General features: G+C 42.4%; 1 protein-coding gene across 3 annotated transcripts in view; it reads left to right on the top strand.

Moving 5' to 3' along the window:
- Positions 1-20,802, top strand: part of KIF6 (kinesin family member 6) — a 438,203-nt gene that overhangs the window by 377,708 nt on the left and 39,693 nt on the right. For all 3 annotated transcript variants that reach the window (XM_025197847.1, XM_006018586.2, XM_006018585.2), the window contains one exon: positions 6,489-6,539. In XM_025197847.1, coding sequence (XP_025053632.1) covers positions 6,489-6,539 — 51 coding nt within the window. The remainder of the gene's footprint in view (positions 1-6,488; positions 6,540-20,802) is intronic.

Below are 20,802 nucleotides of genomic sequence, written 5' to 3'. Positions count from 1 at the left end.
GTGTTTATTGCCGGCCATAGAGCCCAGAGAGGGTAGGACATTCTCAGGATATATACAAAGAGCGGGCACTGCGTGGAGAAAGTTTAGCCAAACATTTCATATAATCCAAAAACCCCACTCTAGTTTAGGGGGAGAGATATAGCATCCACAGCTGCAGTGTGAAGATTTAAAGGTCTGCTGAATGAGAGAGCTCAGTGGGCTAACACCACATTTGGAAGTGTGTGTTTGTGTAATGATAAGAAGAAATTACCTGAGACTTGTGTAATTATTGACTGCTGCCACAGTCCTGCAATCCAAAGTTAGAAGCGGATCTACACTGACAAAAAATTCCAACCACCTGTTTAAAAACACATACTTTTGAAGGGTCCAAGTTAAAGTTGTTTGCAATGTTTTACTTTGCTACTTTCAGTCATTTCATACTTAAATTTGTATTCTTCATATTTTCACAACACAGTATTTATTTTAAATGGATTATTAGGCATAAGACAAACTTTAAATATTTTGATATTCATTCAAAAGAAGCAGAAAGTAAGCTTTATCATCAGTATTTCTAAAATCACAGTACAGTATATTCATTTATTTATCAATCGGTCAGTTTGTACAGTAAGTCAAACAATTGTTATGTGATATTTTGGAAGACAACTCACTCCAGATCTCTGAAATGGCCTGAAGAAAAACTTCTGAAGACAAAAAAATAAAAGTTATTATAAATGTTTCTCTCACATAATTGTTCCTCATTCAGGCTAATTACAAACATTCAAGAATGTCTTCAAGTAACTACCAGGGAACCCCTTGGGGTTACTAGAAACAACGGCCATAAACTGACGGAGAGCAGATTTAGATTGGACATCAGGAAAAAATTCTTTACAGTAAGGGTTGCCAAAATATGGAATGGGCTTCCAAGGGAGGTGGTGCTCTCCCCTACCTTGGAGGCGTTTAAAAGGAGATTAGACAAGCACCTGGCTGGGGTTACTTGACCCCAGTGCTTTTTCTGGGGTCAGACTTGATGATCTAATAGGTCCCTTCCAACCATAGAAATCTATGAAATCTAAGAAGCCTGAGGCAGAAGCACTCTAAGTACAGCACTGTACTCAAAGTGCTCTAGGTTTGGTTGAGACAGAACCGAATACACATGTGCTGCTTGGTGGGGGAGGCTCGGAGCCTGCCTGCACCGGGGGAGGCCAGCAGCCTGGGGGCACACACACACACCTCCTAGGGGGACTGGACCCGATGATCTCACGAGGTTCCTTGCAGCCCTAAACTGTGAATCTGCAGGAGCAGCTGAACAGCTAGCCACCCCGAATGCCCAGTGGGGCCCCTGTCCCCAGCCCTGCACCTCTCACCCTCCGCCAGATGGCTGCAGCTGAAGGAGTGAGGGTGGGGGAATGGAGTCTCTGTGCCCTGCGGACGCAGCCTATTCTGCTGCCAGGAAAGAGACCCTGGACTCCTTCCCCATTAGCCCCCTGGCCGGGCTGCAGTATGCTGCAGGGCCAGGGTGGATGCAGGGACAGAAACCCCCTCTTCCCCCACTCCCCTCCTAGTCACTCTGCTCTGGGATCCAAAGCTGTCATTGACTCGGGTCATTGACAGCCAAGGGGGTGGGACCAGCCCAGCACTTGGGCAGAACGCAGGAGGTCTGCTAAAAGCAGGGAGCAGCCCTGCACAACACCACCTGGGTTGGCAGTGATTGCACTTTATGTTAATCCTCAATGGGATCTAGCACAGACCTTCAATAAAGTGTTTTAGCAAGTGCTTTAATCTAATACCTCATCCTTTGAGGGTTAACTTAGAGCATGATCTGCCATTTTTAAGCGCTCTAAGGGCATTTTTACACATGTTGAGTATGCTCTGAAGCGGCGGATCTCCAGCACATCGTGGGACAAAAGAGAGGTGTATAAATGCCCTGAGAGCTGTGACAGCTTTAGAGCACTTTCTGCCTGCTTAAAGCTAGATAGGTGTAATGTCTGTACCTAGCTTCAATCTGCAGGAATACATAATTCTGCAGTTCAACTGAGATTTTACTTGTTTGGTATTGTGTTCAAACTCCTACACATCCAAGCTGAAACCATTCTTTTTTAATCAATGGGAAGTGCTATCAAGTTATGCAAGTATTTAATGACAGGAACTGCTCAAAATGGATGTTGAGGCAGAACTTGGAATGATTTCGTTTCATACTAGTTGCTTATTAATGATATATAATCTGAAAGGAGTTATACTATTTAAAACACTGATGATGAAGTTTAATTAGCAGCTTTCTTGCATAAGATGCATTCCCTTGCTCCTCATTATGATTCCCTGTTTGGCTTCCTATTTTGTCTCCTCCATGCCTTTTGTCTCTTGTCACAAGGCTAGAGGTTTCTGTTGCCATTTCATCCCTTTTCCATACCTCAGGATGGTACATGTGTCCAGAAACACAAGCCAAAACCAACAGATTTATCACAGCTCTAATGACAGCTAACTGCATGCTGAGTGAATTCTTAAATTCCCCAAAACTGCTTTTTTGCCAAAACATGTGGAGTTGCAGCATTCAACATTTCATTGGGACTGTTATCTCCAAATGAAGAATGACTCCACTGGAAAAAATGATTTGGTATCAGCTGCACAGCTATTATTAGCTGCTTGTTTGGTGAGACTTCAGAAACATAATTAGCCATATGGCGAGAGCTGATCGCCAAGTCTTAAATTCAGTTTTTGCAAACCACATTTAAGAGTTACCTTGTCCACAGCTTTACACTACTGGGATCAAGAGACTCATTTTTGTGCAAGTATGCGATTCTTCATTTTTCTTCAGATAAATATTTGTATTTGTGAAGATTATAGAACTGGCAGTACTGAAGACTGAAGTCTTCTGCTTGTTTGCATAAAAAGGTCTATACAGGCAACAGTGCTGCAATTGTCCCCTAATTCTGTCGCTAATGAACTTTCAAGCTGGCCTCAGGGTAACCTGTGCCCTGAAAGGAGTTATAAGTAGAGCTGGTCAGAATTGGTTTCCCCCACAGAAAATGTCAATGAAAAGAAAACTAAAAGAGTACCTTCTTCAAAAACGTTCTATAGAAAATTTCAGTTTTTGTCAGAAACTAGTTTCAGGTTGAAGCAGCTCAAATTGAAATATTTCAGTCTGTCAAACCAAATTGGGTTTGCTCAACTTTAACCTGTTTGCCTGTGTTATCATGTTCCCCTTGAGCCCTAGGGACCAAAGACTTTGGCCAGGCTACAATCTTCCTCAGAACATTTTCTGCTAATTGGAGAGAAGTTAAACTTGCTGTTTTGAAAAGCTGTGTACTATCTAGACTCCTGGACTCAAATGAATGCAACCCCTTTTCTTGTGACTGAGGAAGAAACCCAATCAAAAAAGACTTGCATAAAGGGCCAGGCCTGCAGTCCTTGGCAAAATTTCCTTGATCATTTCCTTTATCATTGTATATTAAAAGGTAGGCTCTTATTCCCCTATTGGCTTTACTTTTGAAGTTATGGTGCACAAGAAAGAATGATCTATTCCAGCTGTTACTGGTTGTCTGAAGACTTCTTTATACTCAAAAGTTGTACCACTTTATCTATACCAATTGAAGTGGGACAACCTTCTAGAATGGGTGCAGTTATATTAGAATGAGGATTCTTTTAAATAATATACCTACTCCCATAGATAAGGGAAATAACTATGTCAATATAAAGCCAGGTTTGCACTTGGAAGGTTTGGCCAGTATAGTTAGTATGCCACGCTGGTAAAATTCTCCTAGGATGGACTCGGCTTAAACCAGCAAAACTAAACTTTCCAGCCACCCACACAATTTTCCCCTCCCCTATCTGCTCCTCAGCAGAATAAATTATATTAGTGAAAGTATGGTTTTGCCAGTATGGATATGTGGTCATAAATCACGCTTCATCATGCCCCTGACTGAAATAAGTATTCGTGAAAAAAATGTACTGTAGACCTGGATTAAATCATCATTATAACAGTATAAGCAATGTAAATGTGTTCACACTACAGGTATAAATATTTTGGTTAAAAAAAGACACAGTAAAATAGTTATACCAACAAAATTATTAAGTTTACACCAAACCTGACTGATCTTAGCCATGCTTCTTTTCCAGGTGTGGGAAACACCTGCTACTGATAGTGTTAAGGAATTTTTTTTCTAGTCTAAGTGTTATTTTTATCTTAGTAACTAATATCAAAGTTTGTACAATCATATGTGCTGAAATTGTTCATCCCTGTAATCAGTTTGAGATAGATGGAGTTAGAGTACTGCTAGCTGAATTCTTACTTTCTAAATGAATTAGTTTTCAAATATCTTTGTTATGTCACTCAGGGAGCTAGTGTTACTGTGTTACTCATTCAGCTTATTTAAACCTGGGGTTTTATTGGCTGAAAGGAACTTTGGGTGCCTGTACACAGCACGTTGGAGCAGACTCAATTAATCTAGCATCCACAATTAATCAAGACTGCTGGAGTATGGTCATTACCACATACCAGCCAGCCTCTATGTCTCATGTATTGGTGTCCCCAAGCTTAAAAATGCAACAGGAGTGCTTTAACTAAAGCTTGCTGAACGAGCTTTAGTTCAAGTGCCCCTGCCGCCATTTTGAAGTGTGGGGATGCTACGACACAAGACACTGCAGCACTTTTATTAGAGCACTCTTGGAGCCTCACTTATTAAAGCACCACCCTGCTCCCCTGACCATGTATAAAAGTGCCCTTTGGGCATGTCTATACAAGACGTGTTATGCACCCTAGCCTAGTTTACTGCGCAATAAGGGTGCATGTCTACACATGCATACCCTTACTGCACAGTAAAAGTGGCTAATGATGACTAAATTTGATACCTGCAAATGCAGGTATCAAATTTAGTTGCAATTAGTTAATGTGCAGTAATGCGCATGTAGATGTGACCTGGCATTAAGTTTAGTGCTGTGTCTGCCCTGCCACTAGGGGGCCAGCCTGAGGCCAGCCCCAGGGCTCCTGGCTGGGAGCCTCTTCTGCCCCAGGGCTGGGTTGGCTGTCTGGCAGCCCCTAGCTGCAGGCTATAAAAGCCTGCATCCTTTTTTTCCCTTGGGGCACACCAACTACACAGAAGTCTGGTGGGTTCTGTGCAATCCCCAGGACCACTGCAGGCCCCATGTGCCCCCCAGGGCAGAAGACAGGCTGCCTCTGCCTGGCCTGTCCCCTCGCCAGAGCTGCTGCCTGGCCACAGGTGTGTGTTGCAAAGGGCTGCAGCCTGCTGCACCCCTTGCCCAGCCCTGAGATCCCCCCAGCAGGGCCAGCACCTGCTCCCTGCAGCTGCTCACTTTCAGCACTGTCTCCTGTCCTTGTAGATCCTGTGGTGAAGTGTCTCTGTGGTATAGCTCCCAGTCCCTGGCTGTGCCCCTGTGCTGGGCACTGCTGGCAGTTACCCAGGTCTGGTATCACAGGGACAGCTGCACGGGGACCCAGAGAGCCGGTGCAGAACATGATGTCCTCACCATCCTTTCCATCGAGCCCTGACCCTGCATGCCTGTGCTGTCTGCCCAGGCCCCCAGCTGGACCCGGGAAGAAGTTGGTGACCTCATGGTGCTCTGGGGTGGTGCCAAGGTGCTGAGGCAGTTCAAGCAGGGTGGGCGCTCTGTTTAGAAATCAATTTAATCTGGAATCCCAAGAAGAAAAATTATCCCTTCTTGTTCTCAGAACAGGCCTGCTTGTTGGAGTTGTATATTTTTGTTTTTGTGTTTTTGTTGTTGTGTTTTTTCTTTTATTGGTTCAGCTTTTAACATTGAGCAATGATTATCCATCTAGTAATTTAATTATGGTTTGATATAGTTGGTGAACCACACCAGTGTCACAGGATCAAGGGTGAACTTAAGAACAGAAGGGTGAAGGAAATTGTGTAGGGCATGGGAGCATAACAAGGAGTAATGGGATAATGAAATTAAGTAATGGGAAATTCTGAGTTTATATTAATGACATCTTGACCCTGAGATGTGTTAAGCAGTGGAAGCTGCAGAAGCTCTGCCACATGGGACATTAATATTGAGTTGGACGAAACATGAAAAAAGGTTCTGCAGGGAACCAATTCTGTACTGGCAAAGAGATGGACTAGATGACCTAATAGCTCCTTTCCTTCTCTAGCGTCTACAAGTCTGTTTGAATGAATACTTGGAATTCTATCTGTCTTCTGCCTTCCTTGGCCTTCTCTTGTATCTAACAGCAGGAGATCATTATCCTGTGAAAGTGCTTGACTTCATTTAAAGGAGACAGCTTAATTTCCACTCTTTCATACTGGATAAAGTGAAATTTAGGATATATAGGGCCAAACCATGTCTGCTCCTGTTTAGTTGCATTAGACAAGTGGGAGAGCTCCAACAGCCATTTCCTCCCCTGTGGACTCCATAGGAAGTACCCTTAATTTGGCTAGCTGCATGGGCAACTTCAAATAGTGCGAGGTAACTAATGACTTTGTAAGTCTATGAAAGTTTGAAACCTCTTTAACCATTTGTATTTATGTCTTTCACAGACCATCTGAAAGAAGAGATAACCCAGCGCCACATGCAAAGGGCAGCTCTAGGTAAGGGCAGGATATTCTTTTACACTGAATTTACACCAAGTGAAAGCACAGTGTATGCGATTGAGATCAAGTAAAATATTTGGCCTTCGTTTGTTTTTCATATGTTCTGCAGTAGGTGATACATTTTCCTCACAATGTGTAATGGCTACACATCACCTTTTCATATCTTTCAAGAATACTGTCAAGATTTTACTAACATGATAACTGATGTCATAAGTAGTGAATGAAGTTATTCAAAAACTTTATAAAACATTCCTCTTAAAAAGTGACCTCTAAGGCTGCTTTCAGATGTTAAAAAAAGCAATGCTTTACTTCTTAGAGCCCAGAGCATGCCCAGAAGAGGCAGTGCCTTAGTTGGACCTGGCTTGCCCGATGTCTGTGTAGATCGGACACTTTAATGGGGCTTTTTGGTGCTTTTATCTAATAGCTAATTGAATTAGCTTTAGGTAAATGTGCCAAAAAGCCCCACCAAAGTACCCAGTCTATACAGATGCTGCAGAGCCAGGTTGAAGTAACATACTGCTTCTTCCAGTAAAGCACAGTTTGGCGGGGGAGAGGTTGTTTTGTTTTTTTAACATCTGTAAGCAGCGTTAGTTTTTTTTAATGCCAAAACAAGAAGAGAGAGATCTGAATCCTCTCTGTCCTCAGATTTTTTGCCTTCTTGGATCCTCTTAGTTCTGGATTTCAGTTAGTACTAAGAATGAGTATCAGTTTAGCCATACCGCAAGACTCAGCTTAAGGTGCTTTAAAGCCTCCTTATTCAGAGACTCCCAGAGATGAGACCCATAGTTCTTACTCACCTGGAAAGTTGGAGTCATTTTAGACTGTGCTGCATCTTATTGGACTACTAAACCAATATCTTGCTTTTGTAAGATAGCCAGCACTTATATCTGGTTTTCTTCCAAGATTCAGACAATGTGCTGGAGTACCCTTGATCCTAGCCAGAAGGCTGAGAAGCAAACTCAGCAGAACTCAGTACAGAGCCATTGAACTCAACAAACTCAAGACAGAGCCAATGAATTGGTCCATAATAGAGGCCAACAAGCTGGCCTGACCTAAATGACGCAGCACTGATAGCCCCTAATAGCACTGTTCAGCTGTTACATTTTAACATTAAACTAGACAAATATTTTAAAAATGCTTGAAAAATAATATATCGACACAACTGCCAAAGGGACAACAGGAACATTAATAAAAGTTCTGACGCCACTAGTTGGAATAAGCTGGAGGAAATGGAGCTACAGTTTTTATATAACCTCACACCAAATGCTTAGTTTGATAAAGGAGTGTTTGTAGCTCCAGAAGTCAGTTTCCAGAGGACTCCAGTTAGGTGTCACGAGTATGTACATCCAAAAAGTGTGACTCCATATTGACAGTATTCTGTATAAACTTTGTACGTTATTTCTATACTTGCTTATTATTATAAAATGAAATTTAACACAACATTATTTCCCTAAAGGCCAATCCTATGATACAAGTCATGAAGGGCTTTTATACATGTGCTGCAGAAGTGTATGTGTTGGGGGTAGGGAACACTTTAAGTAGAGCAGTTCTGAGACACCCCCCCCCCCCCCCCCACCAAAAACAAAGAGACAGAGCTGAAAAATGGCACAGCAGGGGCACTTTATGACTAAAGCTTGTCGAATGAGTTTTAGTTAAAGCACCCCCACCACCATTTTTCAGCATGGGGATGCTGATGCACGTGATGCTGGAGTCTGCTGGAGCATAGCAATTACCATGCTCCAGCAGACTCGAGTAATCGAGTCTGCTCTGATGCACTGTAATTATAGTGCATCAGAGCAGCCTCATTGCATATATATCGGTACCCTAAAAGCCAAAATGCCAAACTAAGGGCCTAACTCCCTCAACTTATTTATTCAGTGCCTGAAGTGCAAACTAAGGATTGTGACATGAGCACAAAATCTGAGTTGTTTATTAATGCAGTTCAAAATGACTATAGAATATTTAATATAATTGTTACTTGTGCTCAGATCTAGACAGCATACAGAAAGATATTACCTTCTCTGAAGGGTTAAGTTCTGAAGAATGGGCATAGGGAAGAGGAAAAAAACACCAGCATACCCAAGGTAGAAATAACATGCATTCATTATGCCAATTGCTTTGACTATCAAATGCTTAGGGTCCTCAAGTTTAAGAGACATAGGCTGCTTACAGATGTGAGAAAAACCCCAAAATCAGCATTTTACTTTAAGCTCAGCCCAAGCCTGTACCAAGTGCAGTGCATGCCCAAAAGAGGCATTGTGTTAGTTTTACTCAGCTTGCTCCATGTCTGTATAGATTGTGCACTTCAGCGGGGCTTTTTGGTGCTTTTATCTAATAGCTGATTCAATCAGCTATTAGATAAAAGCACCAAAAAGCCGCGCTGAAGTGCACGATCTATACAGACGCTAGAGAGCTGGGTTGAACTACGCATTTTCTTTTCCAGCAAAGTGCTGTTTTGGGGTTTTTTCCCCATGTTTGTCAGCAGCCAAAATCACCCAAATCCTCAGCAGGTACATTCAATGAGTCAATTCCTAAGTGGGTGTAAATGATTGTAGTGTTATTGACTTCAGCAGAACTATACACAATTACACCAACATGGAATCTAACACAATATGCTGCAGTTAGAAGCTGCTCTAAGATGCACCATGACACTGCTGTCTGTGAGAATTCTTTATGCCATGTTTCAAAGAAGTAAAAGCTGTATGCATTCCAATTGTATGTTTCAGTCTACATTGTAACATCTGGCCCTGTCTCAACCATTTAATGACTCCTTGTTGCATATAGAAAAAGGTGTTGAAAATGCTGTTTTAATAAATATTCAACTGCTTTTCATAAAGAGGTAAGCATGGACTTTTCTTCAGGTCCCAGGGAAATGGTATTGCATAGATTCTGCCAGTTGCATGCCAAAATTGTAAATATTTCATTATGTTTCCTCAATGCAGTGGGCCATCCATGTGTTTTTGGCTTTTGTGAGAACATTGCTTTGTGCTTATCATCAGTAAGTCTGGACCACACAAAATATTTTCCAGACTTTTTTTCCATTCATTAATTCATCCTTCTAAATATTCTGTATGTTCTGACTTAATGTTTATTCTATAAATTGGAGCTCATTATTTTCCTGCTTATCTTATTCAGTGTGTATTCTTCCACAGAATAACAGGTGTCAACTCTCTTAGGATCTTTCTTGATGACCATAAAGTCATCAAGGGATTTTAAGCAAAAATTGCTTGGTAAAAAGCCAAATTAAGGTTTGTTGAAATAAAATAAAACACAGCGTTTCAATTAGAAACTAAGTGTTAACATCTTCCAGCTGCCTTTTTTTATTATTTAAAGCATTTTATGTTCCAAATTCTTTAAGGAGCTAACCTCTTTAAGGAGCTATTTTAGTTGGACTTTCAACAGCGATGGTCTTTTTCCCCTGACAGCCACCTTAAGATGTGTATTTCTCATTGAATGAAATCCCCATTCTCTGTCCATTGTTCTTAAGCAGTCTCCTCTTCTAAATCGCCATTTGATAGATGTTAAAAAAGCACACCAATAATTGAGGAGTTTCATTAGAGATGAAGAATGTCAGATTGTACTGTACTTCTGTCTCTGCAAAGAAGCCTTATATAAGTCAGCATGGGCCAAATTCTACTGTCTTCATTGACAATGAGCACATCTACATGTGCAAGTAATGTGAAGCAATAAACTCTGGAGCTTATTGCTCCCAGATGCACTGTTTGAATGGGGGGTTCAGCCTTCCAGCCCAGGGCTGTTCCCCTGTAGCTCAACATGCTGTGGAGGGGCTGACTGGGGTATGAGGGTGCTCCAGTGCAGGGCTAGCCAGCAGTCATCCTTGTGCCCCAGCCAACCATGTCACTGTCTATACTTGTGGTGCTGTGGAGTTAATTAATTTACTCCAACCTAATAGAATAATAGAATCATAGAACATTAGGATTGGAAGGGACCTCAAGAGGTCATCTAGTCCAACTCCCTGCTCTAAGCAGTACCATCATCAACTAGATCATTCCAGCCAGGGCTTTGTCAAGCTGGGTCTTAAATCCTCCAAGGATGGAGATTCCACCACCTCTCTAGGTAACTTGCTGCATTGCTTCACCACCCTTCTAGTGAGAAAGTTTTTCCTATTATCCAACATAAACTTCCCTTGCTGCAAATTGAGACCATTGCTCCTTGTTCTGTCATCTGCCACCACTGAGAACATCACTTTGGAACCACCCTTCAGATAGTTAAAGGCTGCTATCAAATCCTCTCAGTCTTCTCTTCTCCAGACTAAATAAACCCAGTTCCCTCAGCCTCTCCTCATAAGTCATGTGCCCCAACCCCCAAACAATTTTCATTACTCTCCTCTGGACTCTCTCCAACTAGTCCACATCCTTTCTGTAGTGGGGGGCCCAAAACTGAACACAGTACTCCAGATGTGGCCTCACCAGTGCAGAATAGAGGGGAATAATTACTTCCCTTGATCTGCTGACAACACTCCTACTAATGCAGCCCAGGATGCTGTTAGCCTTCTTGGCAACAAGGGCACACTGCTGACTCATATCCATCTTATTGTCCACTGTAACCCCAGGTCCTTTTCTGCAGAGCTGCTGCTTAGCCAGTCAGTCCCAAAGCTGTAGTGGTGCATGAGATTGTTCCATCCTAAATGCAGAACCTTGCACTTGTCCTTGTTGAACCTCGTGAGATTTCTTTTGGCCCAGTCATCCAATTTGTCTAGGTTACTCTGAATCCTAGCAGTACCCTCCAATGTGTCTACTACACCCTCCAGCTTTGTGTCATCCATGAACTTGCTGAGGGTGCACTCCATCCCATCTTCCAGATCATTAACAAAGATATTGAACAAAACTGAGGACTGACTCCTGTAGCACTCCACTTGATACTGGCTGCCAGCTAAACATTGAGCCATTGATTACCACTAATAGAGATACACGTGTAGACATGCAGTGTTTACTGCGGAACGAATTAGTCTACTCCACAGTAGACATCTTGTGTAGATGCGCCTAATGAGTACCTTTCTCTACAAATAATTTCATTGTTTTCAGTAGGAGTGGTTAAGGTTATGTGCTATAGTTCTGGAGGCATGAGTTCAGACCCTGCTTTAGACTCATGCTCATAGCTGCCCTCTAAATGGGTATCTGTGCATTCAACTGTAAAGTCAAAAGCAGCTGGTTGTGGTATTAGCCATAATACTCTCTTTTGTGCCATTGGCTAAGAAATTAGTGCATCTTAAACACACTGTCCCAATGGTCCATAAGACTCCAGTGGACCTTCATTTCAATAGGGGCATTCACAGAATAAGGTGTAGCTACACATGATTGAGACATAATCAGATTAATATTTTCTTTTTCCTCTACGTTTCAGAGCAGACTCAGAAGAAATAAAACATAGCCACTAAGAGCCTGATTGCTAGTTATTGCACACCCCCCGCCACTACTCTCTACTCCCCAGACTTATCCATTTAGCCAATGACTAAATCATGCAAAATGAATGAGCAATCTAGGGAGCAAGGACCAGAACCTAGGCCTCCCTCTTCCTTGCTGCATGCTTTAACCATTAAGATACTGCGTCAAGTTCCCTCTTGCTTGCTGACTGAATTGACCATACATTTTGCATTACATAGTCATTGAACAAAATGGCTAATGATCATGGAGACTAAAGAACAAAACCCAGGGTTCCCTCTCCCCCAAAGCCAGGGACTCTCCCTGGGCCACATAGTCAGGCTTCTTTTTGCTTGCTGTGCTCCTGGTCCTAGCTTTCTCATTCTGGGCTGCCAGCTTCAACAAGAGTAGATAAAAATGCCCTCATCCCTACCCAGCCAATAGCAAAGTAGTCAGAGCACTGTATTGGTGAGTGAGTGATGTGGCTTCAAACCTCTCAGCGGACAGAGGTCTAGAGCAGGGGTTGGCAAGCCCCAGCACACGTGCCAAAGCGTGGAACATGAAGATATTTTACTTGGCACATGTGCCTTGGGGTGAACATCAGGGAAGGAGCCAGAGCTGTGCTGCTGCAGCAAAGATTGGACCCCTCACAGCTCACCCACCATCTGCCCAAAGGTGCACATGCATCCACTACCAACAAGCCAGGCCGGGGTTCTGTGTACCCTGGTGCAGCTACTTACAGCCTCCCTGCTGCCGGCTGCAAGCAGCCTGGGATCTGTGGCGGACAGCAGGGGCCTGCCCAGAGTCCAGCCTGGCTGTGGCAGGCAGCTGGAAAGTTGCAGGCAGCTGCACGGGGGTCTGTGGAGCCCCAGCCAAGCTTCTTGCTGGCAGCGAGTGCATGTGTACCTGGGGCAGATGGTGATGGAGCTGTCAGAGGCCCGATCCTTGTGACTGTGCAGCCCCAGCCCCTTTTCCGCTGTCCATCTTGAGGCACTCATGTACCTGTTGCCAACAATGACCCGGACTGGAGCTCCATGAATCCCAGTGCAGCTGCTCACAGCCTCCTGACTGCCTGCCACAGCTGACCTAGGCTCTGGGTAGACCCCTGCCACCCACCACAGAGCCCAGGCTTCTCATGGCAGGTAGCAGGGAGGCTGCACAAAGTTACACCAAGATCTGCGGAGCCCCAGCCCGGTTCATTGCCAGCAGTGGGTGTACATGCACCACAGGGTGGATGGCAGTGAAGGAGCCTGGGCTGTGCTGCCTCAACAAGGATTGGGCCTCTCATGGCTCCCCTGCCATCTACTCCTGGCATGCCAACGTCTTACAAGTAGAGCAGGGGTCAGCAGTGTTTTTAGACAGAGTGCCAAAAACACCTGCAATCTCAACTTGTAAGATGTTGGCATGCCAGAGGCAAATGGCAGGGGAGCCACAAGGGGCCTGATCCTTGTTATGGCAGTGCAGCACAGCCCCTTCCCCACCATCCGCCCTGAGGCACATGTGCCAAGCAAAATGCCTTCGCTTGCCGCACTCTGGCACCCATGCCAGGGGTTGCCTATCCCTGAAGTAGAGGTTGCAGGTATTTTTGGCACTCTGCCCATAAACACTGCCAGCCCCTGGTCTAATGCCTGCCTGCCTGCCTTTCCCACTGCTTGAAAAATGATCTAATTACTAGACTACTGGGCTGTAAGGTAGGAGGGCTCCTCCTCCATCTGGCAACTCTGATGTGTGCCATGTTAAGTGCACCAGCCAAGTACAAGGATTGCTAGTTAAGGAACTTCCCACTTAGTGCATCTGAGGAGCCTGAACTACTGCCTGACAGAAGCACATTAGTTATCCAGTTCATAGGTTTCCCTATAAATATAATGGGAGATGTCTTTGAGCACAAAGGTAGGCACCTCCCCAGGGCAGAACAGAATGAACAGGTATAATAGGATCACCTTCTGAAGGCACCCAGCTGCCTCCCTCTTACACCCAAAAGGGGAAGCTTAATCATCTCCATTGTGTTCAGTAGGGGCTGCACTAAGCTTCCCAGTGACACAATGGGAAACTTAAGAATAGTTTTTCTGTGGGAGATATGTACCTCTGAGATAAGTAGCAAGCTAACTTGGAGGCACTTTAGAGGCATACTAGGATTTGGGCCATAGATATACCTGATGTGATTCAAGAGCAGCATTATGATAAGGTACTATAAAATAGCAAATGAGTAAAATATTTGGTCTGATTCTCCACTATATTGTTCCAGTTTTACATCCATCAAACACTACTGCAGAAAATAAAGCAATAAAAACAATGGAATTGAATCAACATGACATTAGAGTAAACTCTTGTGTCTATACTGGGTATGTCTACACATGCATTAATGCGCTGTAATTACGGCACATTAAGCTTAGTACCTGTAATGACAGATACTAAATTAATGTGTCATAATCGGTGTTACTGCGCATTAGCACAGAGGAACATTTTTTTTGTTAAGCTACTGCGCGTTAGACTAAATATACTGTGCATTAGTGCATTAGCATGGGCTTTCCCTCCGTGCTAATGTGCAGTAGAATTAGTCTTCTGTTCATATAGCATCTCATGTAGATCTGTACTGCTATAAAGGAAGAATAGGGCTGAGCACCCTCCACCCACCTGAGTCCACGGGCACATTCAAGATCCATGAGTTTGCCAGCAAGGCTGCTGCAGCCTTGCCCCCAGGCCCCACTTTCAAACCCTTAGTGTCCAGCAGACCTGAGAGCAGCTGCTGTAGATGAGAGTGGAGTAGAGATCTTAGGCGGGCAGGAAATAGTCTTGACATACATGTTTCTGTTGTGGCAGGTAGTTTTTATTTTACCACAAAACAATATAGCTTTGCCACCTGAGCTGTGTCCACATTAGGACCATGTTTGCCTAAAGTAACTAGGGCTTACCTATGCTGCATTAGCTACATTTTTTCTGAATTCTGAGCAGCCACATTGTTTTCAGTGGGGCTGTTTGCAAAGTAAGGTACAATTTAATTTAAGTAAAGGTGGAAGATTTGGACCATCAGAGGAACCTGTCCTCAGATTTCAGAGTCAAAGGGTGCCTTGTTTCATCAGTGTTTTTATTACAAAACTCTGTTTTTCCAGGATTTATGACTTGGCTTGGCTTGTAGCAACGAAGTTTGGACTGAAACTTGGTATTCACACTGTAATTTTTGAAGGGGCACTCCACAATGCCATTATGCAGAAAACTTTCTTTGAAAACCCCTCTCCTCGCACAGTAAGAAATAACTGAGTCAGAAAAAGTGATAACTAATATGCCATTGCTTCTTGTTCTCCTTGGATCCCAGCATTTGGACCTCAACTGCCATCAAATTCTGACTGAAGCGCGCATAGGAGCACAGATTTTAGTGCAGTTTATGTTTCCATTTGTATTAAGATTGCACATGGTTATTCATCAGGGCATCTTTACATATGCTCCAGGGTTGGGGCAAGCCTTTAATTAGAGCAGCTCCCAGGAGCTGCTCTAATTAAAGCACCCACAGTGTCTCGTATATTCAGCATCCTGCACTTCAAAATGATGGCGGGGCGCTTTAACTAATGCTTGTTCAATGACCTTTATCACTGCCATTTTGAAGCATGGGGATGCTGAATACATGTGACATCAAGGCTGCTGGAATGTGCTAATTACCATGCTCCCGCAGACTCAGTTAATTGAGTCTTCTCCAAAGCATTCTAATTAGAGCATGTTGGAGCAGGCATCGGACATGTGTATAGGTGCCCTCAGGTGGGAGTCTGTGGCCTTCTCTACAGCTCACTGTCCTCTGTGTCTTTATTTACATGACATATTCCCAAACTTTTGAAAATTAAGCAACTCCTTTAAAAAATGAAATTAATTATGCCTCTGCTTCACCCTCTCAGTGGGTTGTTAAAGGTCTACACACATTTTAGATGATCATAATAGAGTATGCTCTCTTCTTATATGCTTTGATTGGAAATGAAAAAAGCTGACAACACTTCCATTTAATTATCATTATTGGCATTTTAATTAGCACCTACTGAAATGAATAGGGTAATTCACACCTCAGCATGATTGCTTCAGGGTCTCTACAAGCACAGGCAAGTATTGCTACATTAATTATACATAGCTCACATTTTGAAGGGTTTTTTTGTGTGTGTGCAACTGTGATGGCTAGAGACATATATGTTTTTTTAAAATATAAACTGGTCGGTTCATGACTCCCAGCTAGTCCCTGACAATCCCTGGGAGGGTGGTGGGAGAAAGGGAAAAGCAGCACCCGCTTTGGGATTGCTAGTTTATGTTATGTTTTACTTTCCTATTTTAATTAAACTGAGCTCAGTTTCTTTCATTACTTTGTTTCATAACTGAGAAACCATTTTAATTTTGTTCAGATGAAGAAATAGATTCCCTGTCTAAACTAATGCCATAACAGAAGGACACACAAGTGTTTTCAATCACAAAATAATAGAAGCTGAGAAGAGTGGAAGTTTGAGTTTTCTCACACAGAACCAAGGTAGTCCCTGGAAAATAATAGCTTTAATTTAAAGTAAAAATGATCTAAAGTAAGGTCATTATTTCTGGACTAAAAGTCAGTATCATGAATAGGCTATTTTAGGGCCCTTTCAGGAACAACCTGAAGATTTTCTACTACCCTGAAGTCTGACAAATTTATATTTTATTTGTCCCCCTCCGTGGCATGAAACAAACAAAACAGCATCTTCCCAGTAGAGCTAGGTATGTGAACACAACTTTGTGTCTGGCCCTTCTCCATAGCTGCCTGATTGTGTATGTGCATTTCTCAGTCTTGAAGCCCATTGTTTTTTAGGCAAAACAGAAGTAGTCTACTTGTATGTAATGCCCTCAAGTCACCTATGATGATGGCCTGAAAAGAAGTGGCACAAGAGAGAGATTTCTCTTAATATTTCACAATTTTAATCACACTGCAATGTTACAGTATGTTCTGTTCCTCTGATTATTTTTGTTTGAAACCTAAAGCAACAACAGGCCATTTCTGTAAAAGTTCAGTTACTGCTTACAACATGCTGTATACTAACTTAATTCCTAGAGTGACCTCTAGTGGCATGAAGGCCATTCATCTTAGGGAATGGATTTTATTTCTCCAGTGTTTCCATTATTTAAATGGAAAACAATTGGTAATGCTTAGACTTGAGGGTTATTTTTGGAATTCTAAGACTGAAAGGAGGTGGATCAAATGATGTTTGTTAAAAGCATCAATTTTCCACTAATCCTAGGACAAGGATATCAATTGTAAAGCTGGGCGAATACCTCAAAAAACATTCCATGAATGTTCGCTTGGATTTTAGAAAGAGGAATTTATTTTGGCTGTGTTTTAAGATCCTTTTGTGTTTGCTTTAAAAGACTATTATAGCAAATGAGTTTACTGGCAGGAATGTTTGCAGAAACAGCAACTTTAAACAAATATTAGAAATATTGATGGAAGGTGAATTTTAAACACAAATATGACTATTTGCATGTGAAATATCATTGTCTGGCTTCTCAAAACTGTAGTAGCTGAGTACATTGAAGTGATTGGTTAATTATCTAATATTTGCAGTACTATAGAAGAGCATAGAATTTGGCCCCATGAGCGTTAGATAACTGTAAAACCAGACACTGAAACAAGGCCACCCTCTTTGGTTTTCAGTCTCCTATGTATTTAGAATTAGACAATCTTATAGCCCAAGCTCTAAACTAGTAAACATCCTTTGTAGCAGGTGATTTTAAGTCTGTAAATATGTGAAGGTTGTTAGAGTCAGGAAAAAGAAAATTGCACTTGAAGTAGTGACTGGGGTAGCAGTAAGCATTTTGTTGCTGTAGTAGTAACATAGCTCTTTTTTAAATATTAAGAAAATTCTAGTTGACTTGTTCTGGTTGTTGATTATTTCTTTTTTTGTAAGTATAAAATTAAAAAAGCTGGCAGCATTATATAAAGAAGAAAGAATTCTATTGATGGTGGTCTTAAAACTCTTTGGCTTTTCTATAGCTTCGTAAAGTACTGTTTGTGGTTGGGTGTTTCTCTGTTGTTCTTTTGAGCAGCTTTAAACACTGGTGTAGTAGGTGCAACTCCAGAGACAACCATGAGTGCTAGCTCACTTTTATTTTGCCCTTGGGAAGAACAGTATTACATCTGTATGTGAAAACTTTGCAAGGATGTTGTCTTCAACTGCTAGATCCTACAAGAAAAGCCTGCAGTGTTTCTTGGCTTCCACTAAAGCTTCCCCTATGATCTATTCAGCTTTAAACTGCAGGTCCTCAAACAAGAAGTACAAAAGAACATAGGATCAAGCTATTGCTCCCCTGGGAAGCAGAGTCTCGGAATTACGGATGCCTATTTTTTTGCAGCTCTACTGTGCTAGCATCCAGCAGCACTTCACTCTTTGGAGCGGCTGCAGTCTTCAGAAGCTTTCTTGCAAACAGCATTTCTCTTGAAAGAGTACAGAGGTAGTCCACACAGAACACCCTGTCTCATTATTCAGTGAATGCTCCAGATATCTGGTAAGAAGTGTTGGTAGATTTTGTAGTTTGAGGCCCTGATTCTCAGGTCCAATTTAGCTATGCTAAGCAAAGGATTTGAGCTGGAGAGAGTTAAAAAAAAAAGTAGCTTTTTGCTACCTTTGTAGTCTGTTGGCTCCAGTTTAAGTCACAAAACTGCTGCCTATAATGGACTCTTTATTAATAAAATAAAGTTGACAACCCCAACTAAAAGCTTTGGCTGATGCTGTTTACACAAGATCTGACTACATACTTTTGTACTAAGAGGATTTTTGTATTTGTATTTGGCCTGTTTTGCACAACCTTAAAGACATTACATCAATTGCAGGGATCCCCTATAACTGCATGCAGTTGCCAAACACTAAATACAAGCCTAGAAGTGTTTTTAAATATTCTTGCAAATGATATAGCTACAACAAACTCCTGAACATTAAAACCTAAGGGCCATGAGTGAGTGTGCCTGAGATGTCTCAGTTTTCAAGAAGAATATGGAGTGAGGTGACCCCAAATGGGTCATTAGGATCCAGCCAGTATAGGACATTATATAACAGATGAATACTTTAAATTGCACCTAAAAGTATACTGGGAGCTGAATTAGCCTACAGAATGCATAAGTACAATAGGTTCAACACAAGCCAAGTAAAAAGGCAGCCTTTTTTCCTAGCTGCTATCTCCATAATATTTTCAAGGGACCACGTGTATGAAATGGTACTTAAAGATGTGAAGCCAAGGATTATTGAGATAAAGTGCACATCATAAGAAGAAATGTTGTAATTTCCTAGCCAAACATTATATAGAAAAATTTAGACAATTACTGCTACCTCCTCCAGGTAAAAATGCAGAAAGACCTTCAGATTTAGGGGCATAGCTCCCTAAAAGAGACAGATTTATCAGTAAGTTTTTATCATTGTATGGCTGTGTCCAGACAAGCGCAGCTGTACAATATGTGGTGCTGCAAACACATCTGTGGTGCCACATACCGCACATTCAGTTCTCCGCGGTGCAAGGGAGCAAGGTGGAGGGTTTTTTGACCCCTGGATATCCAAGGGTCAAAAAAACCCACGGAGAAAAAAGGCAGAGCTGCGCTGCAGCTGCCGCCACTGTTGCAGCCCCAGGAGGCCCCCAGGACCTCAGGTAAGGCTGCCGGGACCAGCCCAGTGCTAGCCCCAGCTTCCCCTACTTCCTCCAATGTAACTTGCCACACAGCAGAGCATGTGTGGCATAGGCATTCCCCAGGGACAGTTAGCAGTGGCACAAGGTGTGCCGTCACTAGTCCCTAGGGAACCAAATGTCCACACCATGTGTGGACATGGCATATATGTCTCCACGACCCCATCATGTAATGTTGAGATGCTCAAGCTGGTTCTCAACAGGTTATTAGCTTATGCAGAGTTCCAGTCTGCCATAGCTAGATTTCTTCCTTATTATGAGCTAACTTAGCTATCTCTACATTCCTGGAACGCCACCATTGTATACATACACAAAAAAGCTGCCACAGCTTTAGGATCCAATTCTTATCTGCCTACTGGTGGTACTATGGTCCAAATGTGTAACTGTTGTAACAAGCAACTGAGAAGACTCAGAATTAATTTCCATCACATTATGTTTTTATTGAAATTGAAAAAGTTAGCTTAGAAGCTTTTTTATGGAAACACAAGACACTACATTGCCGTAGTAACAAGCTACTGTGCCATAGCTCATTGCTACAGCAACGTAGCATTGCTGGGCATAAACAATGATGCCGACGCTACTGCACAGTAACGACAAGCTACGGCACAGTTACTTGTTGCTACTAAAAATAACCATGCGGTGATGGGACTACTGAGTAACACTGGTTACTGCACAGTCATCTAGTATTTACTTAAGCAAGTAGTAAATGACTGCACAGTACAACTGCATAGTTGGCTGCTCATATAGGTGTGGCCACAGAAATGTAAAGGCACTATAATAGCCTTAAAATGAAGGGCCACCTGGACATTTTAAGATTGGGAGAGAAGGCCATTACTAGCTCCCAAGGAGGGTTCTACTTACAAATATGGACATGTGATTCAAAAAAATCCAGTGCAGTCTAGTAGCAAAATTCATTTAGTAAACTTAGGTGAGGATCTTGATTAGTGAGACTTTTCTGATCATAGCCCAGCTGTTATATTGTTCCACTAGATGACTGATTCTCAACCTTTTTAGATTCAAAATACCTGTTGTTAGACTCCAGGTACCCCTTGGAAAATGCCAGCTTTTGGCTTTCATTCATTTCTTGACTACAGAAAAATAATGGAGAGGGTTTTTTTTCTGTTGGAAAGAATTCAGAAAGACCACAACAAGTCAGAATGTTTTTGATACTGTGGATTCCTTTTTGAAATTTTTTTTTTGGGGGGGGGGGG

The sequence above is a fragment of the Alligator sinensis genome, unplaced genomic scaffold (assembly GCF_000455745.1).
Source record: "Alligator sinensis unplaced genomic scaffold, ASM45574v1 scaffold198_1, whole genome shotgun sequence".
In the NCBI taxonomy this organism is placed as follows: Eukaryota; Metazoa; Chordata; order Crocodylia; family Alligatoridae; genus Alligator; species Alligator sinensis.
Note: the sequence above shows the minus strand (reverse complement) of the source record. Positions and strands in the feature narration are given on the sequence as shown.